This window comes from Gorilla gorilla, chromosome 4 (genome assembly GCF_029281585.2).
Source record: "Gorilla gorilla gorilla isolate KB3781 chromosome 4, NHGRI_mGorGor1-v2.1_pri, whole genome shotgun sequence".
NCBI lineage: Eukaryota > Metazoa > Chordata > Mammalia > Primates > Hominidae > Gorilla > Gorilla gorilla.
In genome coordinates, this window is record NC_073228.2 from 101,131,775 (window position 1) to 101,158,149 (window position 26,375).

The following is a 26,375-nucleotide window of genomic DNA, read 5'->3' on the forward strand; positions in this document are numbered from 1 at the left end:
TTTGAAAAGATTACATTGGACTGGTATAATAAATAAAGAGGGAGAAAAAAAAGCCTATGGGCTGCAGAGAAGAGGATGGGATAAGGGGACAAAGTGAAGTGGCTATAGCTGCCGTGCATGCTTGAGAGAACCCAAGATGTTTGTAACATGTGTATGGTCTCACATACTGGTCAGAGGCAGAGCAGGCACTGTGCGTGGTTGTATGTGCTTTAGGGATTTGTGGAAGCATGGCTGAGAGCTGAGGACCAATTTAGTTTGTTTATATACAGGGCCACTGGGTCTCTTAGATTTAGAACAAAGATCCTAGCTGTGGAGATTTGTTTCACATAGCTGTGACCTGAACGACTGCAGAATGGTTATATTTATGCAAAATGAGCCTCAGAATTGTGATTACCTCAAATGAAGTAAGAATTTTAAATCAGATACTTCAAAATGAGGGCTTTTTTTCCTATCCAGAAAAACTCAGTTAAAATTTGAAGTGGACACTTAAAAGGAGTTTCCCTTTTTAAGAAAGAAATACAGAAATCCAAATACAAAAATGGATGTTAAGTCGTTTTTTGCTTAAGAATGCTTGCTTTTTTTTTTTTTTAACTTTTGATGAGCTCATAAGAAGTTTCCTTTAAATAGCAGTTCTGTAGTTCATTTTAAATATTTGGATTTACAGAGAAAATTTCCCTAGCTTTTTACTTGAAAGGAGAGGGAGAACATACTGTATTTTCTAAATTTGGGCATAACTGGTATTATTACTGGCTAAATGATTTTGTGTTTGCCAGATATTCTTGAAAGAGGGACAGATATAAGACGGCTGGGCTTGTTAAAAGATCTCTGTCTCTAGCCTGTGACCCAGTTCTGATTTGTCCCTTTAAATTACCTAACTAGACTTTTGAGAAGTGAAAAATTGGTTTTGGAGATGCACCAGGACAATGATATGTGTGGATTTTTGGGCCAGTTTCTAGGAGAATATGAGTTAGAGCTGCCCACACTACTTTCCTGCCCTCTAGCAGCATTTTTTGCATTATTTTTCAGTTGTTTATCTGGTTTCTATTTTGTTGATTTTTGCCCTGTTTTTTTTTTATTATTTTTTCTACTTAGGTTTAATTTGGTATTCTTTTCTAGGTTCTTAGGGTGGAAATGTCATTATTTTTAAACCTTTTCCCAATATAGGCATTTAAAGCAATAAATTTTCTTGAATTTTGATATATTATGTTTTTCTTATTATTTATTTCAAATATTTTATATATTCCTTGTGGTTTCTTCTTTGACTTATGGATTATTTAAAGTCTTTTGTTTTTATTTTCCAAATATCTAGGGATTGTTTACCTAATTTACTAATTGATTTTTTAATTGTTTCCATTGTGTTTAGAGAACAAAGTCTCTAAAAAGCATATTTCAGTCTTTTGAAGTTGATTGTGATTTATTTTATTTTATTTTGCTTTATTCCATCTTGGTGAATGTTTCATATGCATTTCTGCAGTTGTTTGATTTTATGTTCAGTGAATGTCAGGTCAAATTAGTTAATAGTATTGTTCCGATCTTCCGTGGCCTTACTTATTTGTTGTCTATTTGTTCTATCAGTTATGAAGAGGAAGGATATGGTTGTGGATGTTTTTGTTTGTTCTATTCTTCATAAAAAACTTCTTTTTGAAACACTGTTATTAGGTATACATATTTAAGATTGATATCCTGCTGAATTTCTCCTTTTATCATCATAAAATATTCTTCTTTGTTAATCTATTTGTGTCTAAATTTAAAATGCATCTCTTACAGACAGTGTATATAGTTGTTTCTTGCTGTTTTGTCCCCATTGTGACAGTCTCTGTTAACAATGTTTAATCCATTTACAGTTAATGCATAGGTCAGGTTTAAGTCTACCATGTTGCCACTGTTTTCATTTGTTCCTTTTGTTTTTGTTTCTCTGTTTCTCCTTTATTCATTTTTTTTGGATTAAGTGGGCAATTTTAGTATTTCATTTTATTTTCTCTATTGGATTCTTAACTATGCATCTTTTTAAAATCACTTTTTCAGTGTTTCTTCTAGGATTAATAATATGCATCATTAAGTCTGTGTATAATCAGTATTGTACCATTTCACATTTTATACCTGACCCTTCTTCCTTTCTGCTTAATTTCTCTTACTCAACTTCTGTATTCTCTGTGCTTTTGTTGTGTCTTTTATTTTTTAGTTTTAAGCATACAGTTTTTAAAGATAGTCTTTTAAGAAAATTATAAGAAGAATAAAGAATTTACATCTTTTATTTTAACATGTATTACTTCTGGTATTCTCTCCTTCCTGAAGATCTGAGTTTCCGTCTGGTAGTAGTTCCCTTCATCCTGAAGAACCTCCTTTAAAATTTCTTGTAGTATACATCTACTTCAGGAAAATGTGTTCTAAATGAATTCTGTAAGCTGTCATTTATTTGAAAATGTCTTTTACTCTTGATTTTGAAGCATATTTTCACTGTACGTGCAAAGTTGAGTTGAGAATTTTCTTTGTCTTCCAACTCTTTAAAAATGCTCTATCATCTTCAGGACTCCACCGTTGACATGAGAAGTTAGTGTATGTACTGTTGTTCATCTGTATGTAGCATTGTTTCCAGGTTCTCTTAAAGGTTTTCTTTTTATCTTTAGTTTTAAGCAGTTTTGACCATGATGTGCTTAAGACATTATTATTTGTGTGTGTGTGTGTGTGTGTGTGTATTTATCTTTTTGGGGGTTTGCTGAACATTTTGGATCTGGTAAGTGGTGTTTTTCATCAAACTTAATAAAATTTTAACTATTATTTCTTCAGATATTTTCTTCTGCTGCATTCTCACACTCCTTCTGTGGCTCCTGTTAGATACATGTTAGACTGTCCGATACTGTCCCCCAGATCCCTGATGCTGTGTTTACTTTTCTTCAATCCTTTGTCTCATTGTTCTTCAAATTGGTAATTTCTAATGATCTGTCAAGTTTATGGACTCTTTCTTCTGCTGTCTCCAATCTGCCATTAAGTCCATTTAGTAACTTTTTCATTTTATTTATTGAACCTTTTTCTCCTAGATTTTTCTTTTTTACCTCTCATTTAGTTCTTTTTTAGTCTTGATTTCCCCACTGAGAGTCTCATCTATTCACATATTCTCATTTTTTCCTTTTTAAAATACATCTTCCTGCTTAATGATGGGGATACAATTGAAAAATAATAAAACACGTCTTCTTCAGGGATTCTTTTCTATTTATAATAGCTACTCTAAAGACTCACTAAATGCAATGCAATATCTGGACCACCTTAAGACTGCTTTCTAATGATTTTGTTTACTTAGGGTTCATATTTTCTTGTTTCATTAAATGTCTAGTAATTTTTTATTACATATTGAATAGTGTCAATGGCACATGGTAGAGATGCTGAATTAAAAAAAACTCTGTAAAATGTTGATTTTTCTCTCTCTGTCTCTGTAGACAGCTTAGTTACTGGCTGATCACCTTGTGTAGGCTTATTTTTAAGGCAGATCTGTGGAAAGCCTAAGGTGTTTATCAGGCTCCTCTAACTTAGTGAGACTCATCCTTAAATACTTTTTCCCCTGTGGATTTTATTAGGGCTTGGTTTTAGGCTTTGTTAGTGTGGATCTAGAGTAGGCCTTATTCTAGGGTGTCACCTTTACTTCTACACTGAGGCCTTTCTAGTGTTTCAAGCTGATGCCTAGGGTGTTATGAGTTCTCTTTGCTCTGGCTGGGTTGACCTGCCACTACTTCCCTGCACTGCTTGACCTCTAGTATTTCTGTTCTGTCTTAACCTTATTGCAGCCACTTTCTTCTACACCTCATGTCCTAAATTGGCTAAGGACTCTCAGAAAACCTTGTGCAAACTTCTGTGACTCCCCTCTGCACGTGCCCCCCTTCACCAGCACTGCTCTGCTTAGACCCTAGCTTGCTGAACTACAGTTGGGAAATTGTCCCCAGAGAACCAGAATGATTGTGGGCTCACCTGTTCCTTCACTCAGAGGTCACACTCTGTTAGCTAGTATGTGCAAACAGGTGTATCGTTTTGTCTAGTTTAATAGTTGTTTATGAGAGGAATGATAATCTGGTACCAATTACTCTGTTATATTGAAAGTTGAAGTCTCTCCCAGTATGCTCATGGACTGAATCACTGCTCTCTGATCTTCTCGCCTCCCACCCTCAGTCATCCATTTACTTTTCTCTTCACAAGGGAGACAAAGTCAGGGTGAGGGGCAGCAGAAGAAAGACCTTACTTTGATCTTGCTCCAATGTCATGACCTTGGGCCTCTGAACTAGAAAATTAAAGGTGTTGTGAAAAAGCACAATATACTAGGGGTAAAGTAGTAATGCATGCGGGACTTTACATGTTTGTATTTTATGCCACTGCTTATACATTGAGGTGTTACACAAACAGGTGTCAGGAAAAGGGATGACTTAGATACATCTTCAAAACTTGTTTGCTGTTAATGACTGCCCTTCAGATTCTGGTGAGATAAGATACACCTAAACTTGTAACTTCTCATGAGCACTGTAATTAACAAGAAGAGATTTTCTTTGAGTATGGGTTTAGCGGGGGTTGGGTAGTGTTTTGTCCATTTGGACCTACCCAGAAAAAAATCACGTTTTTTTGGTTCTAAATTCTAGTGTTTTTCTTTCTTTTTAAGCTTAAACTTAAAAAAAAAAATAGAATTTTTTTTAATAGAAGAGTATTCTCATTAGGGAAATAGTTACTTTATGTGATACTTAGTCATCACTTTGGAAATTTATTTAGAAAATATTTTAAGTGCTGTCCCATACTTGGAACTTATAGTTCTATATAAATATGTCATAGGGGCCTCAGAAGAATATTAGACTTTTTTCCTTGTTACTATTCTCTAAAAAATACAGTATAACAACTATTTATATAGCATTTACAATGGATTGGATATTATAAGTAGTCTAGAGATGATTTAAAGTATGTGGGAGGATATGCAAAGATTAGTTGCAAATATTACAGCATTCTGTAGAAGGGACTTGAGCATTTCTGGATTTTGGTTTCACAGGGAGCCCTGGAATGAATCCCCCACAGATGCCTAGGGACAACTGTACATCCTATTACATTTTCTCAGAAAATGTAATGGCAGCTTAAAGCTTTAATCCTTTTAAAGTCTGTGAGAAGTTTGCTTCTTTTAGTTCAAGTTGCTGTTAATGTTGTTTGTCATGGCTTCGCTTTTTGTCCTGTCTTCTAAATTGTATCCCTCAGTTGATGACTTGCTCTCTTGCCAGTAGCCTCTATGCACTGTAAATTTGCCTTCTCACCACATCCTCCCTACTATATGTTTAACCCTGCCTAACAATCTGCTTTCTCTACCTTTTATAAACATTTTGTTTAACTTTTATTGTGGTAAAATACACATAATACTTTTCTTTTAGACCTGGGCTGGTAAGAACTGCTGAAGATGTTTTTTAGAGATTTGTGGTATGACAAATTCCACTGGGGTTTCTGACCTTCTCAGTCATGCTTGTCTTGGGGTCACCACTCCTTGGCCCTCTCCTATGGCACCTGTCCCTCATTCTGCTCAAGCCCCTATGCCTTCCCAACAACTTGCCTTTAGCTCTGGGCAGATGTCTTTGCTTGCACTTGTCACAGAGAACATGAAGGCTCTCTGCTGTTTTGTGCTCATGCACATGCCTCTTCTCTGTCTTTACCTCCTGTCCTCCAGGCTTGGAGGGAGAGCACCTAGCTCCCATCATTTTCTTGTACACTCTCCCTGTCCCTCTGGATGCTACGCCAGCATTTTCCCTCCCCTACTCCTTCACCTCCACATTTTGTCTTTCTTTACTGTTCCTTTCCTGCAGAGATACATGCCCAAGTTGTTCCCATCTTAAACACAGACGAATGAAAAACAAAAGGATTTAAGTTTTGTCTGTACCACATTTTCCTTTAGTTTATCCCTATGTTTTTTCCTTGATAAACAACTACATACCTTCAAAGAATAGTCTGCAGTCCTTGTTTTCTTTTGTTAACTTTCCATTTCTTCTTTGGGCCCCTGGAATCAGGCTTCTACTCTCACTATTAAAGTCACTAGTTCCCTGGTTACCAAATGTAAGGGTCTCTCTAGGCCTCATTTTACTTGACCTTTCTAAAATATTTAATGCTGGCCACTTTCATCTTTATGAAATCCTGCTTTAGGTTTCTGGGATGCCACTCCTCTGATTTTCCTACCTTTAGTCCATTTCTTCTTCTCCTTTGCTGACCTTCTTCCTCTGGCCACCCAGCTCTTAAATGCTGATCCTCCCTGAGTCTCCCTTTCGATAGTCTCATTTATCTGCATGGTTTTAATGACCGTATCTGCACAGGTGATTCGGAAACCTGAATCTTCCACCCAGATCACTCTCTTGAGCTCTAAACCCACGTAACATAATCCTTTTAACAATTCTACAAAATAGCACTGTTTCCCACATTTATAGGTGAGGAAATTGAGGCTAAGAAAGGTAACCTGTTTGAGGTCAGTGGAAAAGCCAGGATTTTAACGTCTACCTAAAATCAGGCCTTTAACTCTATTAATCAAACATCTCCACCTGGTTATCTGACAGATATATCCTACACTGAATGCCATCTCATAATCCTGTTCTCCTTCCTTGCCTCAAAAAAAATTAGAAAATGTGAAAGACTATATTCTCAATCTCAGTGAATGACATTCCTTCTTTTCAGTTATACAAGTTGGAATGTAAAGGGAATTGACATAGACTTTTCTCTGTCTCCTACCCTGCAGGTCCATCTAGCCCAAGGTAGTATCAGTTCTTGTGCATCTACCTTTTTGACGTGACTTGTAATCATACCCTCCTCTTTATTCTCACTGCTACTGACATAGTTAAGAACTTTATCTTGACTGTTATTGCCATTATAGTGACAGTCTAACTCACTGCTTCTCACATTATCTGAGCTGAAGAACCAGGGTTTATTGTTTCTGTTTTTTTAATTTTTAATCTGTTGCAGAAATTTTGTAGCATATAAAAAAATTAATTAGAAAAATGAAATGAAAAAAGACATACAAAAATAGCTCAGTTTTAAATATTATTAAATTCAACACACATAAAAATTACTCTGTCAAATTGTCATAAAAGTTTTTGGGTACTAATAGTCTATGTATATCCTGTCCCAGATGGGACACACTTTTGCACATTGGCACTGGTCCACAAACAACACTGAGGAGTGCTAGTTCACAGTATCTGATGAAAAGAAATGTCTTCAGTTCTCTTAGATTATAACCACATGGGCCTATGTTATTTAAAACTGAAACATTTCAGTAGAAGGTTCTTTGCTTTGACTTATAGATAGCTTCTATATGTGGATTTAAGAGGTTTTAGAAAATTCCCTGTTTCTTTAGGATCCCTTCTTTCAGTAGGAATAAATCCCATCAAGCAAGGGGTAATCATGTGTTACGTTACAATTTAATGCCAAAATCAAAGTGTACTGACTTAAGAATCAAATCAACATTTTCTTAAATAGGCTTGAAGTACCTTCATGTATCTTCATGGGATACCTGTAATAAAAGTGATTTTCCCTGATTTGATATATTTAACTTGATATGATTGTGCATACAAAAAAAACTGTGCTTCTATATTGCACAGTGAAATATAGCAAATGGGTTGATGTGATCTCCATTTCTGAAAGATTAAAATTCTACGTTGGTATTATTGTGACTGGGAGTGAAATAATAAAAGTAAGTTATTTGGATTTAGGCAGGCATCTGACTAAGCCCTTGTCAGAAGATTTGAAATTAATGACATGCAGACAGGAGATGCCAAATTGTCAAACTGTAGAATATCTCTTGGCTTTAAATGGCATGGCAGAAGAATAAAAAAACACAGCAACAAAGTTCTAAGGGGACAGAATTGAGAGATGGGAATGCTCTAAATATTAAGCTGAGATTGTACCTGGAGTTAGTTCAGAAATATAGTAAATAAAACCATGCTGTACAGAACCCATTGTTGTCTGCATTAGGCCTGACACAGAACAAAACACATGGGGCAAATGCCTGAGAGCATAATCTTCCCATGTGTGGTAAAAAAGTCAAAAAAGGCCTTTTTAGACATTTTTAAATTAAAAAAAAAAATTAAGCTAGTCTACAGCAGTGTGCCAGGAACCAAAAAACTACTACAGAAACTTTCTAATCATTAAGAGTTTTAAAAGCAATTTTAAAAAATTGAATACAGCAATATTTGCTCTGTTAATGAAGTGTATGACCCAAAACACTATTAACTATCAAAACAGAACATACTTTTTTTTTTTTTACAAGAAATTGGGGCACTATAGGAAGTTTAGGAGATTATATTCCCAAAAGCAGTATGTTAGAACCCTTCTTCTTTCATAGTAGATGGGTAGATGGCAGAATGCTAAACTCATACCTAGAAAATGATTAGAAGTTTTATTCAAATAAAAATTTTAAAGTAGCATAACTTGTATACAGTTCAGGTTGGAGAGGAGTCAGGAAAAGGTAACCTCATTGTGATCCATATGCTCCCCAAAGCAGAAATGGGTGAAGTGAAATGAAAAGAAAGTTTATTTTTTAAAGGTAATAAAGACAAAGGAAAAACAAAAAAAGATAACTTTTCTTAATTTGTGTTGTAGCAAGTTAAGCTGAGGTACGGAATACCAGGTGGATGGGCATGGGAAAGGGAGATGATGACACTGCAAGCAGAGGGAACAGAAAAGAAAAAGAGACATGTGGAGGATAGTGTGGAATAGCTGCCTGGCCTATGCTCAAAATAGTAAGCAGTTTGGGATGGCCAGAGCATACTCAGGAATGGTATTTCGTGCTGGCTGGGATCTGACCATGGAAGATGCTTATATCAGTGCCTCTCAAACTTAAGTGCACGTGAAGCACCCGAGGATTTGTTAAAATTCGTATTCTAGGTGGAGACTTCAGAGGCTGCGTTTCTAACAAGCTGCAATGTGATGCAAATGCTGCAGGGTCACAGGCCACACTGAACAGCAAAACTGCAAATTTTATCCTAATATTTATCAATAATATGTTTTATGGATGAAGAGTTTCCACCATTACAGTGTTTTTTGAATAGCACAAAATACATAGCATTTATCTTAAGCTAGATATTCAGTAGTTTTTTGTAAGCTTTGCTCTCCTGATGGTGAAATAATACTCTTAGCAACTTCATTGCCAGGTATAAAATAAATAATTCAGGGCTCTCATCTTTTATTGAATTAGTTTGAGTAGAGGGATGCAATATAATGAAAAGAGCATAAACTTTTGAATCAAATTTTTAGACCTGCGCTTTAATATCAGTTTTATGACTAAATAGCTGTGTGACTTTATGAAGATGAATTAATCTATTTCTCTTTTTCTATTTTCTCATGTCTAAAATAGAATACTTGCCATTTTATAGGATTGTTGTAAGGGTTAGAAATGATAGGTATAAAGTACCTTGTAGGGAAGATTAGTGGAGGTTTCAATTTGATAACTTTTGAGATCCCTTAAAAACTAAAATTGTATGAATTTTAAATAAAAAACTGAATGATCTAATCCTAGGAAGTACTGATATATGGGGGATTATCGACCCTTCTACTTCTAGAGTCTTTTTTCTCAGTGATTTTGGCAAATCGGAAGGTGTGGCTTCTTGTAGTTTGTAAAAGCTCCCACTGAGATCCACTAACACTCATGGTGTGCAGTATGGTTGTTTCCCATGGAAATATGTTGTACTTCTGAAAGCCATGGAAGCATGAAAAACAGATTGAATTATAATTTTGTCTGACTTTTATTGTCTTTTGGTCTTTTTAAAAATCATTTCTTGCTTATGGAAATTTCCTATATAATTTGCTGCTTCCCATTTGCTGTGGGACAGAAACATTCCTCTTTCAGGGGAAAACAATAACCCATCCTGTTGCTTAGCCACACTCAGTCTTAGAAATGGGCATACCAGCTTGTGGTGCTCCCTAGAGAGAATGAGACTCAGGGATGAGACCCACAAATACCTTGGAAGCAGATTTGAGGCCTGTTGGACAGAAATTCTGGGATTGCAGTGCCCAAACCCTAGAAGGGGAACCGTGGACTGTAGGTGGGCACATCCCTTTAATCCTACTGACTCCTCGCCTGGTGGGGACAGACATAGTCAGAGGAATGCCAAAACAGGGCCCTCTCAAGCCCAGGGCAGGGTCCCAGGTTGTGGGGCAGGAGTATATTAAGGAAATTAGTATATTATCTCAGCTAACTTTTTAAAAATATGATAGCCTGTTTATTTAGCTTTCTTGTTTGATAACTGTGGTATACTTTTATTTATGTTTTAGTTTTTAATGGATGACTCAATGGTATAAACATCTTATTTAATTCAGTAGCTCTGAGATGGAAATAAGTCTTAGTGACTTAAAAAAAATTCTTAGTTTAAATGTGGTCTAGGTAGAAGACATGTTATTAATATTATGAAGTTTTTTTTTCTAACTCTGTGCCTTGTTTTTATGTTTTGGTTTTTTAGATCGGCTTCAGCTCCCCAGGAATATGATTGAAAACAGCATGTTTGAGGAAGAACCAGATGTGGTGGATTTAGCCAAAGAGCCTTGTTTACATCCTCTAGAGCCTGATGAGGTGGAATATGAGCCCCGGGGTTCCCGACTGCTGGTGCGGGGTCTTGGTGAGCATGAGATGGAGGAGGATGAAGAGGATTATGAGTCATCAGCAAAGCTGCTGGGCATGTCCTTCATGAATAGAAGCTCAGGCCTTCGGAACAGTGCAACTGGTTACAGGCAGAGCCCAGATGGGGCTTGTTCAGTACCCTCTGCAAGGACCATGGTGGTCTGTGCTTTTGTCATTGTGGTTGCTGTTTCTGTAATCATGGTGATTTATTTACTGCCCAGATGTACCTTTACCAAAGAAGGCTGCCATAAAAAAAACCAGTCAATTGGACTAATTCAGCCATTTGCAACAAATGGGAAATTGTTTCCATGGGCACAGATCAGGCTTCCCACTGCCGTTGTGCCACTACGCTATGAACTCAACCTACACCCGAACCTAACCTCGATGACATTCAGGGGTTCTGTGACAATTTCAGTTCAGGCTCTTCAGGTCACATGGAATATCATTCTTCATAGCACAGGTCATAATATTTCAAGAGTGACCTTTATGTCAGCAGTTTCAAGCCAAGAAAAACAAGCTGAGATCCTGGAATATGCATATCATGGACAGATCGCCATTGTTGCCCCCGAAGCTCTTCTAGCAGGGCACAATTATACATTGAAGATAGAGTACTCGGCAAATATATCTAGTTCTTACTATGGGTTTTATGGCTTCTCCTACACAGATGAAAGTAATGAGAAAAAGTAGGTAGCCCTCTTAAATGATTCTGGTTTTACGCTGTGATAACTTCTGCAATACACATCCCTTTGTCCACACCAGAGACACGAATTGTGATTTTTTTTTAATTTAGGAAGTTATATACAAAATAGTAGAATGGTGATTTAGAAGAATATATTCTCTCTCTTAGTCAAAGCCTTGAGCATATATCATGGTGGGGTGGAGATGGGGTGTGCTGGTGGAAAAGGATGGATAAAGATTATATACAAAAAAACTTGTTATCTTGAGTTTTTCACATTTTTAAGGTGAATCTAGTTCTCTGTCACCTCATGTAGTCTGTTGGGAAGCAGAGTAAAGAGGAGTTATTCTTTAAGACCTATTTTCCTAATGTGCAGAACTTTTAGGAGGTACTTAGTGAAATACAGAAAGAGGGCATGAAGAAGTGTGAAGTGTGGTGTGCTTACATATATCATTTTTAATATCCTTAATCTTTACTGGTTTATTATTTTTTAAAATGCCAGTCTATTTTGGATTTCTGGTGGAAATTTTTTTTAAGGTCTAGGAGAGACTTAATTTGGTTCAGAAAAAAAGGTGAGACAAAATATAAAATTATTCAGCTCCCTATTTGGACTATATATTTAGTACTTTAATCTTAGCATTCATAGCATGTAGTTTGAAATTCTGGGAAGATGGAGTTCACACAGTATGGAGGTTATTCTTAAGTAGCAGTGATATCAGTTGTCTTGTGCACAAAATCCTCACGACATCTGCTTTATGCAATTGGAACATTCTCTCATATTACTCTGTAAAACAGTATGTGAATTACTGATGCTGACCATTTGGCTAATGTATGTTGACATATTAAGAGAAATAGTTAGAAATGAGTATTCTACATCTAAAGGAAACTTTTTGATCCTTCTTAAATGGAGAAAGAGACCAAGCAAGATCCATAATTCTATTCAGATAAATAATTTTTATTTTATTTTCCCTCTATGTAATACTTTTAAAATAAATGGCATACTGGCCCTGCATTTCAATTCTTGCATGAGATCTGGCATTGAACACAAATGTATAATTGCAATGGGAACTTGAAAGTTCTTGCCTTTAGTTCTCCTTCTATAATGCCTATTATCCCCAGGAAATGTAAGCTATATGTAAAAACAGGAAATACATCCCTTAATTACTTTATCTACCAGTATAAATATGTATTCTAATCATACCTCAGAGAAGAAAAATTTATAAAAGCTTCTCTAATAGAACTAAGCAAAATTAAAAGAGAGAAAGACAAAAAAATTGCTTTGAATTATAGTTTTCAGACATCTTGAAAGGTATAAATAATCTAAACATTTACCTGGAATCAAGATATACTATCACTTGGGGGATTCATTTTACTGATACTTTTATTTTGTTTTGAATAGCAGAGTTTCACGTACTAATTTATTTTAATAGGTTGTAAAATACTGTTTTATAATACTCTATTTCTTAATTTTAAAGAAACATATTTCATTTTTCTGACATTTTCCACAACTCAATCCAGCCCATGGCAAGAGTCAACAAGTGGCCATACCAAAAATCACCTTACTCTGCTATATTTATTCCTCCCATTAAATAGTTAACGAGTACAAGGATTCCAGGGTCAATATTCTGATGGGAAGAGATGGCTAGGGCACATGTCCTAAAAGTCTGTTTGCATACTAAGAACATATTTCTTGTTGATTGGAAAACCATTGTATGTAAACGTCAGACACCTTGCATAGACACTGCTTGTTGTAAGGGAACTTTACCTTTACCCATGTGATCTAAGAGACAGAGACAGTCAGTAACCTTGGAGTTAAATCTCAAAGTCGTTTATGATAGGCTTAAAGTCCTAGATAACAAACTGATACTAAGAACTAGTAAACAAATTCAGGATAGGGATGTGTTTCAGCAGTTCCTCATTTCTAATAGAATTTAATTCAAGACCGTTTTTGATCTGACCCTTGTTTTTTCTTTCTCATAGTTCTCACCTGCCATGGTGAACTTTCTGATGATAATAATAGCCAGTATTCACCTGGAACTGAAGGGCTGGAAACTGTTCCAAGCCTCTTACGTGTTTAGTCTTTTATTCTGTCAAACTCACTAAGAGATAGATGTTAACATTATATTCATTTTACAACTAAGGGAGCAGAGGCACATAAAGTAACTTATCCAGCATCTCATGGCAAGCAGATAGCAGAGGGAGAACTCAAACTCAAGGTCATTTTAACTGCAGAAGCCACATTCTTCACCACCATGGTGCACTGCCTCTCTAGTTCATACTTGCTTTCGTTTGTACATTGTTATCTCCAGTGCTTAAAATTCTCTTATCCCCAGTTAATTTGTAATTGTCTTGAACACTACTTGATAAAGTGTTCAACTTTAGTATTTCAGAAAGGAAATATACTCTCCAGTGAAAGAATAAGCTTCAAGTTATTCAGCATAGATACAACAGGTTATAAGTATTATCAAGCAGCAGCCTTCTCAAAGGGATTTTTATGTGAGATAGTTATGATTGGATCTCTTAACAACAGTTTAAGGCTTTTTCGCCTTAGTGTGTTATGATCTAATTTTTATCCAAAAGTGGTGGGTCTCTCTTGTATGAATAGTAGGGATAACATCAAACTTTATTCCCTGGTCCCTTATGCTTCTCTTCCAAAATCTTCTGTTAACTACATAAGAATGTTGGGGGTGGGTTGAAGAAATGAAATGTTAGAAACATAATATGTGTAAATTGTTTCATGTATGTTGATTGCTACCTTTCTTGCAGTTTACCCAATCCGATAGCAACAGTTATTTGGGCACACATCCTTAACAGAAAAAAAGCAAAAACAAAAGAATACAAAACAAAAAAAGTACACAAATTTTAAGTGTGGAAGAAGTTAGGACTATCTTGCATTTGTAATAAATATCTATTTAGGACCATATGATATACAAGTAGCTTTTATTATAAATAGTTTTATTTGATTCTAACAAAAATCCTAATCTTTAGGACCATATGGTATACAAGTCGTTTTTATTATAAATATTTTTATTTGATTCTAACAAAAACCCTGGTGTTTGGCAGTGGATTCTATCTCAGTCCTAATTTAACTATTAAGGACATTGAGATGTATGAGATGTAAGGACATTGAGATGTATGAGATGTAGGTTACTGATTTGCCCAAAGTCATGTGGTTAGTAAATTATAGAGTCTGGGTCTTCTGAATCCAAATCTCATACTCTTTCTTTTCTCCTTATCTTCTAGTAGTGGAAACTAAGCCCAAAATGAGAGAGGCTACCACCTCCAAAGTGGTGGTTGTATATGTGCTATATTGATTGGTACCTGAAATATGCACACCAGGGCCATATTTGCCGTGATTATAGCCACGTTGGGATGATCTCCCAAGTTCAGATCTAGTTATTCTTTTACTTAACTGAAAATCTGCATTTCTCCTTGTTTCTTTTTATGCTTTTCCACCAACCTGTAATCGAGGACTTTTCTTTTTTTTTCCCTTGAGACAGCATCTTGCTCTGTCGCCCAGGTTGGAGTGCAGTGGTGCAATCTTGGCTGACTGCAGCCTCTGCCTCCCAGGTGCAAGTGATTCTCCTGCCTCTGTCTCCTGAGTAGCTGGGATTACAGGCATGTGCTACCATGCCTGGCTAATTTTTATATTTTTAAGTAGAGATGAGGTTTCACCATGTTGGCCAGGCTGGTCTCAAACTCCTGATCTCAAGTGATCCGTCCACCTTGGCCTCCCAAAGTGCTGGGATTTCAGGCGTGAGCCACCTGGCCTGGACTGTAATTGAGGATTTTTCTATGTGTCGTATTCTCAACTGTTGTTGGTGCGCTATAGAAAGAGGAGGAAATTTTTTTTAATCTCTGAGGCGAGTAAAGGAAACCAGAATACTACAGGATACCTAATTTTTTCAGTCTTCATGAAAATGCAAGCTGTGAATTTGAGGTTTGGTATCGTGAAGCCAGAGTCTGTACAGATAATTCACAGCAATTAATGACCACCCTTCTTAATAATCTTCCATCAGAAACCTTTTTAAGACCTCAGTGGCCAGTTGCAGCCTACCTTTGTGGCTTCATCTCCAGCCACACTGGACAGCCACCCCCAGTTTCTGCACATTCACTGCTCTCTTTACTTGTGTTCCCGGACCAAACTGAGGGTCAGGCTGCTATTTTTTGTTGCCCCAAAACGAGATGCAGATGAACTGGGAAGAGACTTTTTATTTCTATAACCAGTTATATAGGGAGAAGGCCTGGAAATTATTGCCAGACCAACTCAAAATTACAAAGTTTTCCAGAGCTTATATGCCTTCTAAACTATATGTTTACGTGTAAGTGTGCATTTCTCTAAAGACATAAGTGATTAACTTCTTTTAATCCATAACTAAGGTCTGAGTCTTGAAGACCTTCCTCTTGAGCCTCAGTAAATTTACTTAATCTAAATGGGTCCAGGTGCTGGGGTGATTACCCTTATGTTGTCTCCTGCTAAATCACGGAGGTTTGGGGAGTTCCTTCAGACCTCCAGTAATTGTTTGTGGAGGCCTGGGGAGTTTCTTCAGACCCTCCAATAAAACTTATTTAATCCTAAATGGGTCCTGTTAAGAATTCCTTCATTATTTTGTCATGCTTTAAGACCCAGGCAAAACTCTTGGTGGGCTTTTGTTAAATTCCAGCCTTTGTATAAGAGCACTGGCTTTTAATATTTAACTTAACCACTCAGCCAGTACTGAAACAGTTGTTATGGAGGCCTGTGTTAGTGAGATCTGGCTTGCCACACTTGTGTTACTCACTCTTTCCAGAGTATACTTTCTTCCCTTCTTCACCTTTTCAAATACTCATCTTTTTAGACCCCCTTCAGGTTTTCTGCACGTTTCCTTATAATATCTTCAACCTCTAGTCAGAATTTGTTTCCTTCCCTTTGTTCCCACTGCTTTATTTTCATTGTTAGGACACGATTTACAGCCTGACATAAGTTTCTGTTCATTGTATAAACCTCTGCCTTTCCCAGTTTATTGCAGATCCTTTAGTAACTAGGATTGTAACATATTTATCTCAGTATACTTGACAGGACGCCTTGTACAGTAGGTGCTCAGTAACTACTGGATTGAATTTGTGTTTGTTTTAGGTACTTTGCAGCAACTCAGTTTGAACCCCTGGCAGCAAGATCTGCTTTTCCTTGTTTTGATGAACCAGCATTTAAAGCCACTTTTATCATCAGGATCATAAGGGATGAGCAATACACCGCTTTATCAAATATGCCTAAGGTACTGTTCTGTTCCTTGAATGTAAAAATCTTTGAATGGGTCTCTTTCTTTAAGAACACTTAAATTCCTCTTTGCCAGACTACAGTTGAGAATGATTAAAATCATATACATTAATATTCTTCCTGAAAATACTTAAATAAAAATTAAAATATATTGGCATCAGTTGGGAAGTCACCTTGAGGAGGACTTGAGGAAAGAGAAAGACCTGCTGGACTTGGAATGTGTGGATAGGAAATGTGAGTGTGCATTGTATATTAAGTTGTGCAAATATTAATACAATGAACTAGCACAAGATTAGAGTAATATTTTCTGAGACAGGATGAATTTGCTATTCTGAACTGTTATTTGAGAGTGTTGAATAATAACTGTTTTTGGTGTTTTATTGGTAAATGAAAAACCAATATTGTTATAATATGGAGATTGACAACTAGAACAGGAGCCTCTTTCTTAGGTGTTAGCTCTGTGTGGGATGCAGTGAGGGTGAAACCAATGATTGTTTTTATGCCAAACAAAACCTGGAGCCTAGGGGGTCCTTTTTTTTTTTTTTTTTTTTTTTTTTGGTCTTAGACACCTGAGGGACTGTGCAGCTTGATAGGAGCCTCCTGGACCCATGTGGCTAAGGGAGAGGAGCAGCAGCCATACCCAGCAGGCTATGGAGCCAATCCTGTAGGCAGCAGAGAGCATAATCTGTAACAAGACAGCACTGTACCAGCTTACTCTCCACACTCAGCCATACTCTTCACCTTCATCTTTCTCTAAAGAGGCAGATGCCTACTTTAATTTGTGGTTGGAAGATTCTATAAGGTTGCCTACATTCCCTCATTTTGTGTCTGCTGCAGACTTCTCTAATGACTTTCTACTGACTTTGTTCCCACTAAGCTTTCTTGGGGGTCCTCAACATGGCACCCCATGAAGCCATTTCAGATCATTTGAAGGGATGTCGCAGCTAGAGCTCCTTCTTCTGTGGATGTATTTGTAGCAGTAGAGTGGAGCAATCCCAGGTCATAAGGAAGGATTTTGTTTTGGAGGTGTTCTAATGGGAGAAGCAGAACCACCGTGACTATCTTTAACTTAACATTTATTTGGCCATCTTTGGGACTAAAAACTCCTTGAGGATTTTCACTGTGCTCCATGTGTCCTCAGGATGAAGGATGGTACAACAGACTGAGACTAGGAGCCATGCTCTTTGCAGAAATTCATACTGAGAGGTTATAATATGCTAGCATCTTTATCACTTATTTCCTATTTGAATTTTCAGTTTCTCAGTTTGTTATTGCCATTTATTCCTATAGTTACAGAACTGTCTTTTCCCCTTTGCTTGTAGAAGTCATCAGTCGTTCTAGACGATGGACTTGTTCAGGATGAGTTTTCTGAGAGTGTGAAGATGAGCACTTACTTGGTTGCTTTCATTGTGGGAGAGATGAAGAACCTGAGTCAGGACGTAAATGGAACCCTGGTATGTTGATGTGGTAATTGTCTGAAAGCCTGTGTAACAAGAGGTTCAGAGGACCTCTTGCTTTAACGATTCCTGGTATTTGCTGTGTGAAATAAATAAGCTTTTAGATCACACTCTGACATTTTATACCAGAAATGCTACTTTTTTGCTTAGCTGTTATTTACTGTTACTAATTTAATAGCTGAAAGTCAATAATTTTCAAGTTTTAAAAAATTTTACTTTTAAAGAGAATTTTAGTAAGACACTATATGTATACTAAAGCTTTTAGAACTGAGTGATAGCCACTAGCCTTAGGGGGAATATTTAGATTTAAATAAATAAAAATTAAATACAATTTAAAATTCACTTCCTCAGTCTCACTAACCATATTTCAAGTGTTCAGCAGTGTTCATGTGACTAGTGCCTACATATTCGATAGCTCTAGGTTGTAAAAATTAGATGAGTCCTCCCTTTTTTCAAAGCAAATCCTGATGAGATTCCTCGTCCTAATGAATAAGATTGTCTATTTAGTTAAGGGTCTGGTTTATCTGTATTTTGCCAAAATTAGACTCTTCTGTTTTTCTTTATCATTTGTACCTGTTTGTAAATGATTATTTGATTGGATTTTATACTTTGATTTCATAGTAGAAACCTAATAAAGTTAATTTTTTCAAATACTGACAACATAGAAGGAGAAAAGGCATTCTATCATATTTATTAAACTAAAAACAATTATTCTTGATGATAGAAATATGATAGAATGTCTTAGTTTCTGTTTTCGTGTTTTTGAGCTCTACCAGGGAATATACTGCTAGTTTTGGGTTTCCTTTCTAAAGAGCTTTGTATTAATCACAGGATACTTGGATCTTATCATTTTGCTACTTCAAAAGGGTATATGTTTCCTATTAGAAAAGACTATCATGTCTATCCCATACCTCTCAGAGATAAGGACAGAGATAAGGATTCTCTGGTGATTTATCAGTAATAATACTGTATGCCTTTAATGACGCTACTCAAAAAGTAAACTAAGTTTTTAATGGTAAGTGTAGACTGTAATATTAAGTGCTAAATAATGGTTCACTCACCTTTGGATTGAAAGACTTATCTCAAGGATTTTTCAGAATCCTTTCAAAAGGATATTATAACTGGCTTAAATCTGAAATAATTCAATTAATTCCACTTCAGGTGTTGCACTACATATTTAGCCTTTGATTTAGAGTTTGTAGCCTTGATAAAGCCTAAGAAGCCCAGTCTAAAAGAGCCAGGTTTGCTGCTGCTTCAAGACTCAGCTGAATACTGCCTTCTCCATGAAGCATTTCTTTCTTTCTCCAGCTGGAATTAATCATTCCTTCTCTGATCTTTCATAGCACTTTGTCTCTTTTTTGTAGTTCTTAATACTCATTGATATAAAACCCCCAGCACTTTTTATGTATCCCAAAATATATGCAGTCTTGGCATTTTCCCCACTTCTTTTCTTCCTTCCTCTTCACTCTCTCTCTTCCTTTTTCCCCTCTTTCTCTTATCTGCTGTGTTTGCTTCACACTACCTGTAGGATTACATTCAGATTCATCATTTGATACTCAAGGCCTTCCTTATAAATTCAGCAATATTTCTTTTCTTGTTTAAAATTTATTTTTTCCACCCATCTGCACACTGATCTTTCTTTTTTCTTTTTCTTTTCTTTTTTTTTTTTTTTTGAGACAGAGTCTCGCACTGTCGCCTGGGGTGGAGTACAAGTGGCACAATTTCGGTTCACCGCAACCTCTGCCTCCCGGGTTCAAGCAATTCTCCTGCCTCAGCCTCCTGAGCAGCTGGGATTACAGGTGCCCTCTACCACGCCCGGCTAATTTTTTGTATTTTTGGTAGAGATGAGGTTTCACTATTTGGCCTGTCTGGTCTCTAACTCCTGACCTTGTGATCCGCCCGCCTCAGCCTCCCAAAGTGCTGGGATCTTTATAAAAAATTTTTTTTAGTGACAGGGTCTCACTCTGCCACCCAGGCTGGAGTACATGGTGCAATCATAGCTCACCGTAACATTAAAGTTCTGGGCTCAAGTGATTCTCTCCCAAGTCATTGGGACTACAGACAGGCACCTGCCACCATACTTGGCTAGGTGTTTTGCTTTGTTTTTTTTTAATTTTTTGTAGAGACATCTTGCTATGTTGCTCAGGCCAGCTTAAACTCCTGGGCTCAAGCAATCCTCCTGCCTCAACCTCCCAAAATGCTGGGCTTACAGGTTTAAACCATACTTCTGGCAAATTCAGCTATATTTCTAATTGCCTCATTATGAATTCTTTCATCTAGGCAAGCTGAATTATTCATTGCCCACATACATACTGCATTCTCATATATGTGTGTGCATGTGCATGCTTGTGTGTATGTGTGTGGAAAGAGGAAGAGATAGAGAAGTTTTAGGTGACTATGTTTTGTTTTTTGCTTTTTATTTACCTGTATTAGGAAACAACATGGTTAAACATAGACTCTGGAGTCTAATTGGGTTGAAATCCCTCCTAGACAGCTTACTAGCTATGGGCCCTTAAGTAGACTGCTCTCATCCTTTCTCAGTATATATATATATATATATATATATATATATATATATATATATGTGTGTGTGTGTGTGTGTGTGTGTATAATATGTGTGTGTATATATTATATATAATATATAATATATAATTTGTATATATTATATATTATATATAATATATAATTTGTATATATTATGTATATTATATATTATATATATTATTATATATAATATATATAATATATATTATATATTATATATAATATATATTATATATTATATATTATATATATTATTATATATTAAGTAAGAAATAAAGCAAATCTTAAATCTGTTATTGGTCAATGTTAACCTTCTTTGAGAGCTGATCAGGGATCTTTCTAGTTGTGTTTTTAGAAATCTCCTATAAGATCTTTGAAAGAGATCTGTCAAGAAAAGTTTCAGGTTGTAAGTTTTAAGGCCTGAGTGCTGATTGACTTTTATTTAACAATGTTTAGAGTACTCTTACCAAGTCCAGAATGCTGTTCAAGACTTTCTTTGCTGAGCTAGGTTGCTCTATTTCTTACTGCATCTGTTGCTCTTAGAAAAGCTTTATAATAATTATAATGACCAGATTATTTATCTCTCGTAAGAACTCATTACAGATGTTCTTTTAAGGAAAAGAAAAAGAAGTAGAAAGGAAGAGAAAGTATTAAACTACATTTTTTCCTAATCATTGTATTCCAGAGATGGGAATAAGTGGACCCTTTGGTCAAAGTTCAGTTTCATGTGAACTTTTTCTCCTGACTTGTCATCTAAGGAAAGGTGCTCAGTGATGGGAGTTGCCAAATGGTGTGTGTGGCAGAAGAATGTTTTAGGAGTAATCTGGAGGTATGGGTGATGTTTCTATTGGGATACCATCTTCTAGATGATTGAGGCAACTGTAACACAAGATATGTTTGTCTGGAAAGAATAGGTACAGCTAATAAAGACTTGTCTTAAATTCTATTGATCTTGATACAGTTATTTATAATGATAGCTGAAGATTTAAAAATTGTATGTCAGGTACGCGTGCATGTGTGTGTATATTAAAACTGACTTCTGTAGGGGAAAGATGCAGGAAATGCAGTAAATAGGATCAGCTTGTAGGCAGTGACTGAATTCAGTAAGTTGTGGTCACAGTCCTGTATCAAGGGCTTCAGGTGTTAGAAGGCTGGGCTAATGAAGTACGGTTGGCTACATAATATGGGGGAATAAATTTCTTCCCTTGTTACTTTAGAAAGCAACATTTTTTAATTGGTTAACTCCAGTTCTATACATATAATTCTTCCAGTAGTAACCACAAATATTCTGTTCACACATATTTTGCCTCAATTCCGATGGGAGTCTATTTGTAATAACAATAACTACCATTTATTGAACACTTAGACATTGTGTCACACACTAATCTAAGTTCTATACATGTATTAGCTTAATCCTCACAGCAACTCTGTGAGGGTAGGAGCCACTTTTATCCCCATTTTATGGATAAGGAAAGTAAGGTTAACTAGCCTGCTTAAGGTCATACAGATAGCAGAGATTTGAACCCCAGCACTGTAAATACAGAGCCTATATATTTCATTTTTTGTTCATTTACTTAAACATTCTATATTGTTTAATTTTTATGCCACCTCCATATTTCTATGATTAATGCATATGTTCTATAGACTGAAGCCTCACATAAAGACAATATGGTTGAAACCTATTTGACCTCTTAGAAATTGTTGACAGTTTTTTGCTGTATTTTAAGAGGTTTTTGGGGACCAGGTGGTGTTCGGTTACATGGATAAGTTCTTTAGTGGTGATTTCTGAGATTTTGGTGCACCCATCACCCAAGCACCCAATGTGTAGACATTGGGTGTAGACTGCACCCAATGTGTAATCTTTTATCCCTCACTCCCCTCCCTCCCACCCTTTCCTCCATGTTCCCAAAGTCCATTGTATCATTCTTATGCCTTTGCATCCTCATAGCTTAGCTCCCACTTATGAGTGAGAACATACATACGATGTCTGGTTTTCCATTCCTGAGTTACTTTACTTAGTTAGAATAATGGTCCCCAATTTCATCCAGGTTGCTGCGATTGCCATTATTTCATTCCTTTCTATGGCTGAGTAGTATTCTGTGGTATGTATATGTATCACAATTTATTTATCCACTCATTGATCAATCCCAGTAGTGGGACTGACAAATCAAATGATTCCTCTACTTTTAGTTCTTGAAGGAATCTCCACACTGTTTTCTATAGTGGTTGTACTAGTTTACATTCCCACCAGCAGTGTAAAGGTGTTCCTTTTTCACCACATCTACGCTAACATCTATTATTTTCTGATTTTTTTGGTTATGGCCATTTTTACCAGGAGTAAGGTGGTATCGCTTTGTGGTTTTGATTTGCATTTCACTGATCATTAGTGATGTTGAGCATTTTTCCAAATGTTTGTTGTCTATTTATATATCTTCTTTGGAGAATTGTCTTTTCATGTCCTTAGCCTACTTTTTGATGGGATTGTTTTATTTTCTTGCTGATTTGTTTGAGTTCCTTTTAGATTCTAGATATTAGCCTTTGTCAGATGTATAGATTGTGAAGATTTTCTCCCACTTTGTGGGTTGTCTGTTCACTCTGCTGATTGTTGAATAACGTGTCCTTTCCCCACTTTATGTTTTTGTTTGCTTTGAGAAATTGTTGACGGTTTTAAAATCATTTAATGAGAAACTAAAATTGGAGTTAGAGTTCACCAATGTGCTTTTTCCAAAGTATGAATTGTTCAAAAAGTTTCCATTTTCCACCTGTTGAGATCTTCATTTTGAGGTTTTTATTTTCTGCTGTGTCTAATCTACATCCCACTTTTCCAGGTGAGTATAGAGGGCTTTTTAAAATCAATTAGAAAAGAATAAATACTGTTTTGTAAAACCCATTGCTTTGAACATGGCTGTTTAGCACTTGCCTTTTGATACTTACTGAATAAGATGTTTATAGTTTGTCACATCATATATGTTTAATTTATTCATTTAGCCAAAAAAAGAGAGAGTGAGCAAGAATTCCAATTTAATAATAAGGATGATTCCATCTGCCTTGTCTCTTAGTATGTACCCGGGAGTGAATGGGCAGTGGGAGACATGAACCTGTTTTTCCCTTTGTTGATTTCAGTTCTGTGTACAACTCATAAAACAAGTGTTTCTCTGTATATTTATTTTTACAACATGATCCTTAAAAACAAGCCAACAACTGAAAAAAAAGTTAGCTGTCCGCAGCATTGGAAGAAAAACTGGCTGTGCCATACTTACTGGAAGAGAATATGTTGGTCTATAATTGGTTTTTCTAGGATAATTTCAACAAATATGCAATTTATGCCTTACATGTTAACTTTAGAACTAACTCCATCATAAGATGTGACTCCTCAGTGTTGAGTGCCTGCTAGATGCCAGGCACGGTGAGGTCCTGAAAGGATGAAAATTTAGTTTTGTCTTTCAAATAACTCTCAATCTTTTTACCTCATAAGTAAGGAAGGACAGCTACAGGTAATGGGAGAGGAAGAGAAGAGTATCATAAAATTAAATAGGCAAATACTTATAAGTTGCTATAAGATGACCTAAAGTAGTATTTTGGATGTTGCTAGCTTAAAAAAAAGCAGGGCAGGGGGTGGGGCAGGGTTGAAATCAGTAAGTCTTTCAACAATGTTGTATGTGTGGAAGGGACTTGCTAAACTCTGTTGGGACTAAAGTAACCATAAGCAAGTGTTTCTATCCGGAAGGATCTCATACAATTCTATAGAATTTTCAGATATGCTAGTCTTGACAGTGCTACTTGAGTATCATGCCATTTTAATTGTACCTGTCCTTACATCATACATAATGTTTTCCTTTAGGTTTCTATATATGCTGTACCAGAAAAGATTGGTCAAGTTCACTATGCGTTGGAAACAACTGTGAAGCTTCTTGAGTTTTTTCAAAACTACTTTGAAATTCAGTACCCACTTAAGAAATTGGGTAAGAATCAAATAGTGTGTCTGATTTTTGTTATAATTAGAACCTAGATTTATTTTGTGAATTTTTTTAGAAAGAGGTTCTGCCCAAGTTGTTTGCAGAGAAAACCAAAAACCATTATTAATGCTTTAAAAATTGTTTGTATTTGTTAAGATTATTTAGATTTCATGAATATATCTGAAGTTGGAGCTTAAAACTCTTAAGTTTATAGGGCTGCTAAAAAGGTGCTGTATAAGTGGGAATTCGCTTATGGCTTAGTCTGTAATTTGACTAATTCTAACTTCCAAGAAATACCCTATTTAAATAATAAAAACTGAGTAACGGGAGCTCAGGAAAGCAAGAACATTTCAGTACTGTTCAACATGGAGCTAGTCCTAGAGAGTAGAGTATTGGCTGTGAACTTTGTCCTTCTTGCTCTGGGAAGCTGATTGATTGTAAAGGAATTAGGCATCTCTTTCTTCACTAAGGGACAGTGGAACAGTGACTCTAAAAGGGTTTGAACAGGTCTTCCTCAGCTGACATGTGGGTAGAGAGCATACAGAGCTAGAATAAAGAAGATTCCATTTATTGTAAGTATAAAAAGAATTCATTGCTTTCACAGTGATAAACCATTGAATAAAATACTTTGAGTAGAAAATGCCTAAGATGAGGGAAAGTTGATCACTTATTTCCTGTTATGTCCAGATTTGGTGGCTATTCCTGACTTTGAAGCAGGAGCAATGGAAAATTGGGGTTTGCTCACCTTCCGAGAGGAGACACTTCTGTATGACAATAACACTTCTTCAATGGCGGATAGAAAGCTGGTGACTAAAATCATTGCTCATGAGCTGGCCCACCAGGTATTAGCAACCAAGGCTGTTCTGTGTCACACCTGTGGTCTACTTCATGTCCTGGAGTTATTGTTAGCATTTAGATGCTAATAATTCTTTTTTTTTTTAAGTATTGCCTTCTTTTATAATAGAAAGATGCTTTTTAAACACAAACTTCATTTTCAAATGAAAATGCTATCAGATGTTTGACTTTACAGGTTAAAGCATTTTCACATCTGTCTTACTTCGCAACTTCTCTAAGGTGGGTATTAATCATATTTTACATATGTGAAAACTGAGACTCAGTTTAAATAAATGGCTTGCCATAAGTCATACAGGTAATAAGTGGCAGCACTGGGCCATGAAGAGCCACTATCTCTTCAAGATCTCTTTTTCCCCCTCAGTAATACACAGCTGCATCACCTATGACAAATGCCCATTGCCCAGTATAACTTTGTGGGGAAGAATCTCTTTCCCTAAGTTGCACCCTTCTGACAACTCAAACTGTAGCTGTCAGGGCTGGATTTTTTTTTTTTTCATCTCCTGCCAGAATGGGGTTCTCTGTTAATTTTGGAGAGGGGGTGTCTGAGAAAATGGCAAAGGTACTGTTTGTATGACATGGAGAGAAAGAAAGAAAATTATATGGGTACATAACACCCCCATTCTTCCCTAACACCTTGTCTCTATTTTGCCCTAGATGAGGTGCTTAACTAGCATTGGGTATGGTTTGGGTGATGTCATGACAGTGGCAGGATATGAATAGGATGTATTCTGGTCAGCTTATTTTCTACATCAAACACCTTATATGAATCTAGCCCTTGTGAAGACTTCATGACAAGCTGGCATATGAGCACATTCTCATTTGCTTTAAAAATAGGGCATGGGCCAGATGCAGTGGCTCACGCCTGTAATCTCAGCACTTTGAGAGGCGGAGGCAGGCGTATCACAAGGTCAGGAGATCAAGACCATCCTGGCCAACATGGTGAAACCCCGTCTCTATTAAAAATACAAAAATTAGCTGGGTGTGGTGGTGCATGCCTGTAATCCTAGTTACTTGGGAGGCTGAGGCA

The 26,375-nt window shown here is 36.4% G+C and overlaps 1 protein-coding gene across 2 annotated transcripts in view; it reads left to right on the forward strand.

The window, feature by feature from the left end:
* Window positions 1–26,375, forward strand: part of LNPEP (leucyl and cystinyl aminopeptidase) — a 98,328-nt gene that overhangs the window by 36,698 nt on the left and 35,255 nt on the right. For both annotated transcript variants that reach the window (XM_055387180.2, XM_063705896.1), the window contains exons 2-6: window positions 10,446–11,286; window positions 16,396–16,534; window positions 17,859–17,990; window positions 24,379–24,499; window positions 25,181–25,335. In XM_055387180.2, the coding sequence (XP_055243155.1) occupies window positions 10,469–11,286; window positions 16,396–16,534; window positions 17,859–17,990; window positions 24,379–24,499; window positions 25,181–25,335 (1,365 nt within the window). In that variant the 5' untranslated portion in view covers window positions 10,446–10,468. The remainder of the gene's footprint in view (window positions 1–10,445; window positions 11,287–16,395; window positions 16,535–17,858; window positions 17,991–24,378; window positions 24,500–25,180; window positions 25,336–26,375) is intronic.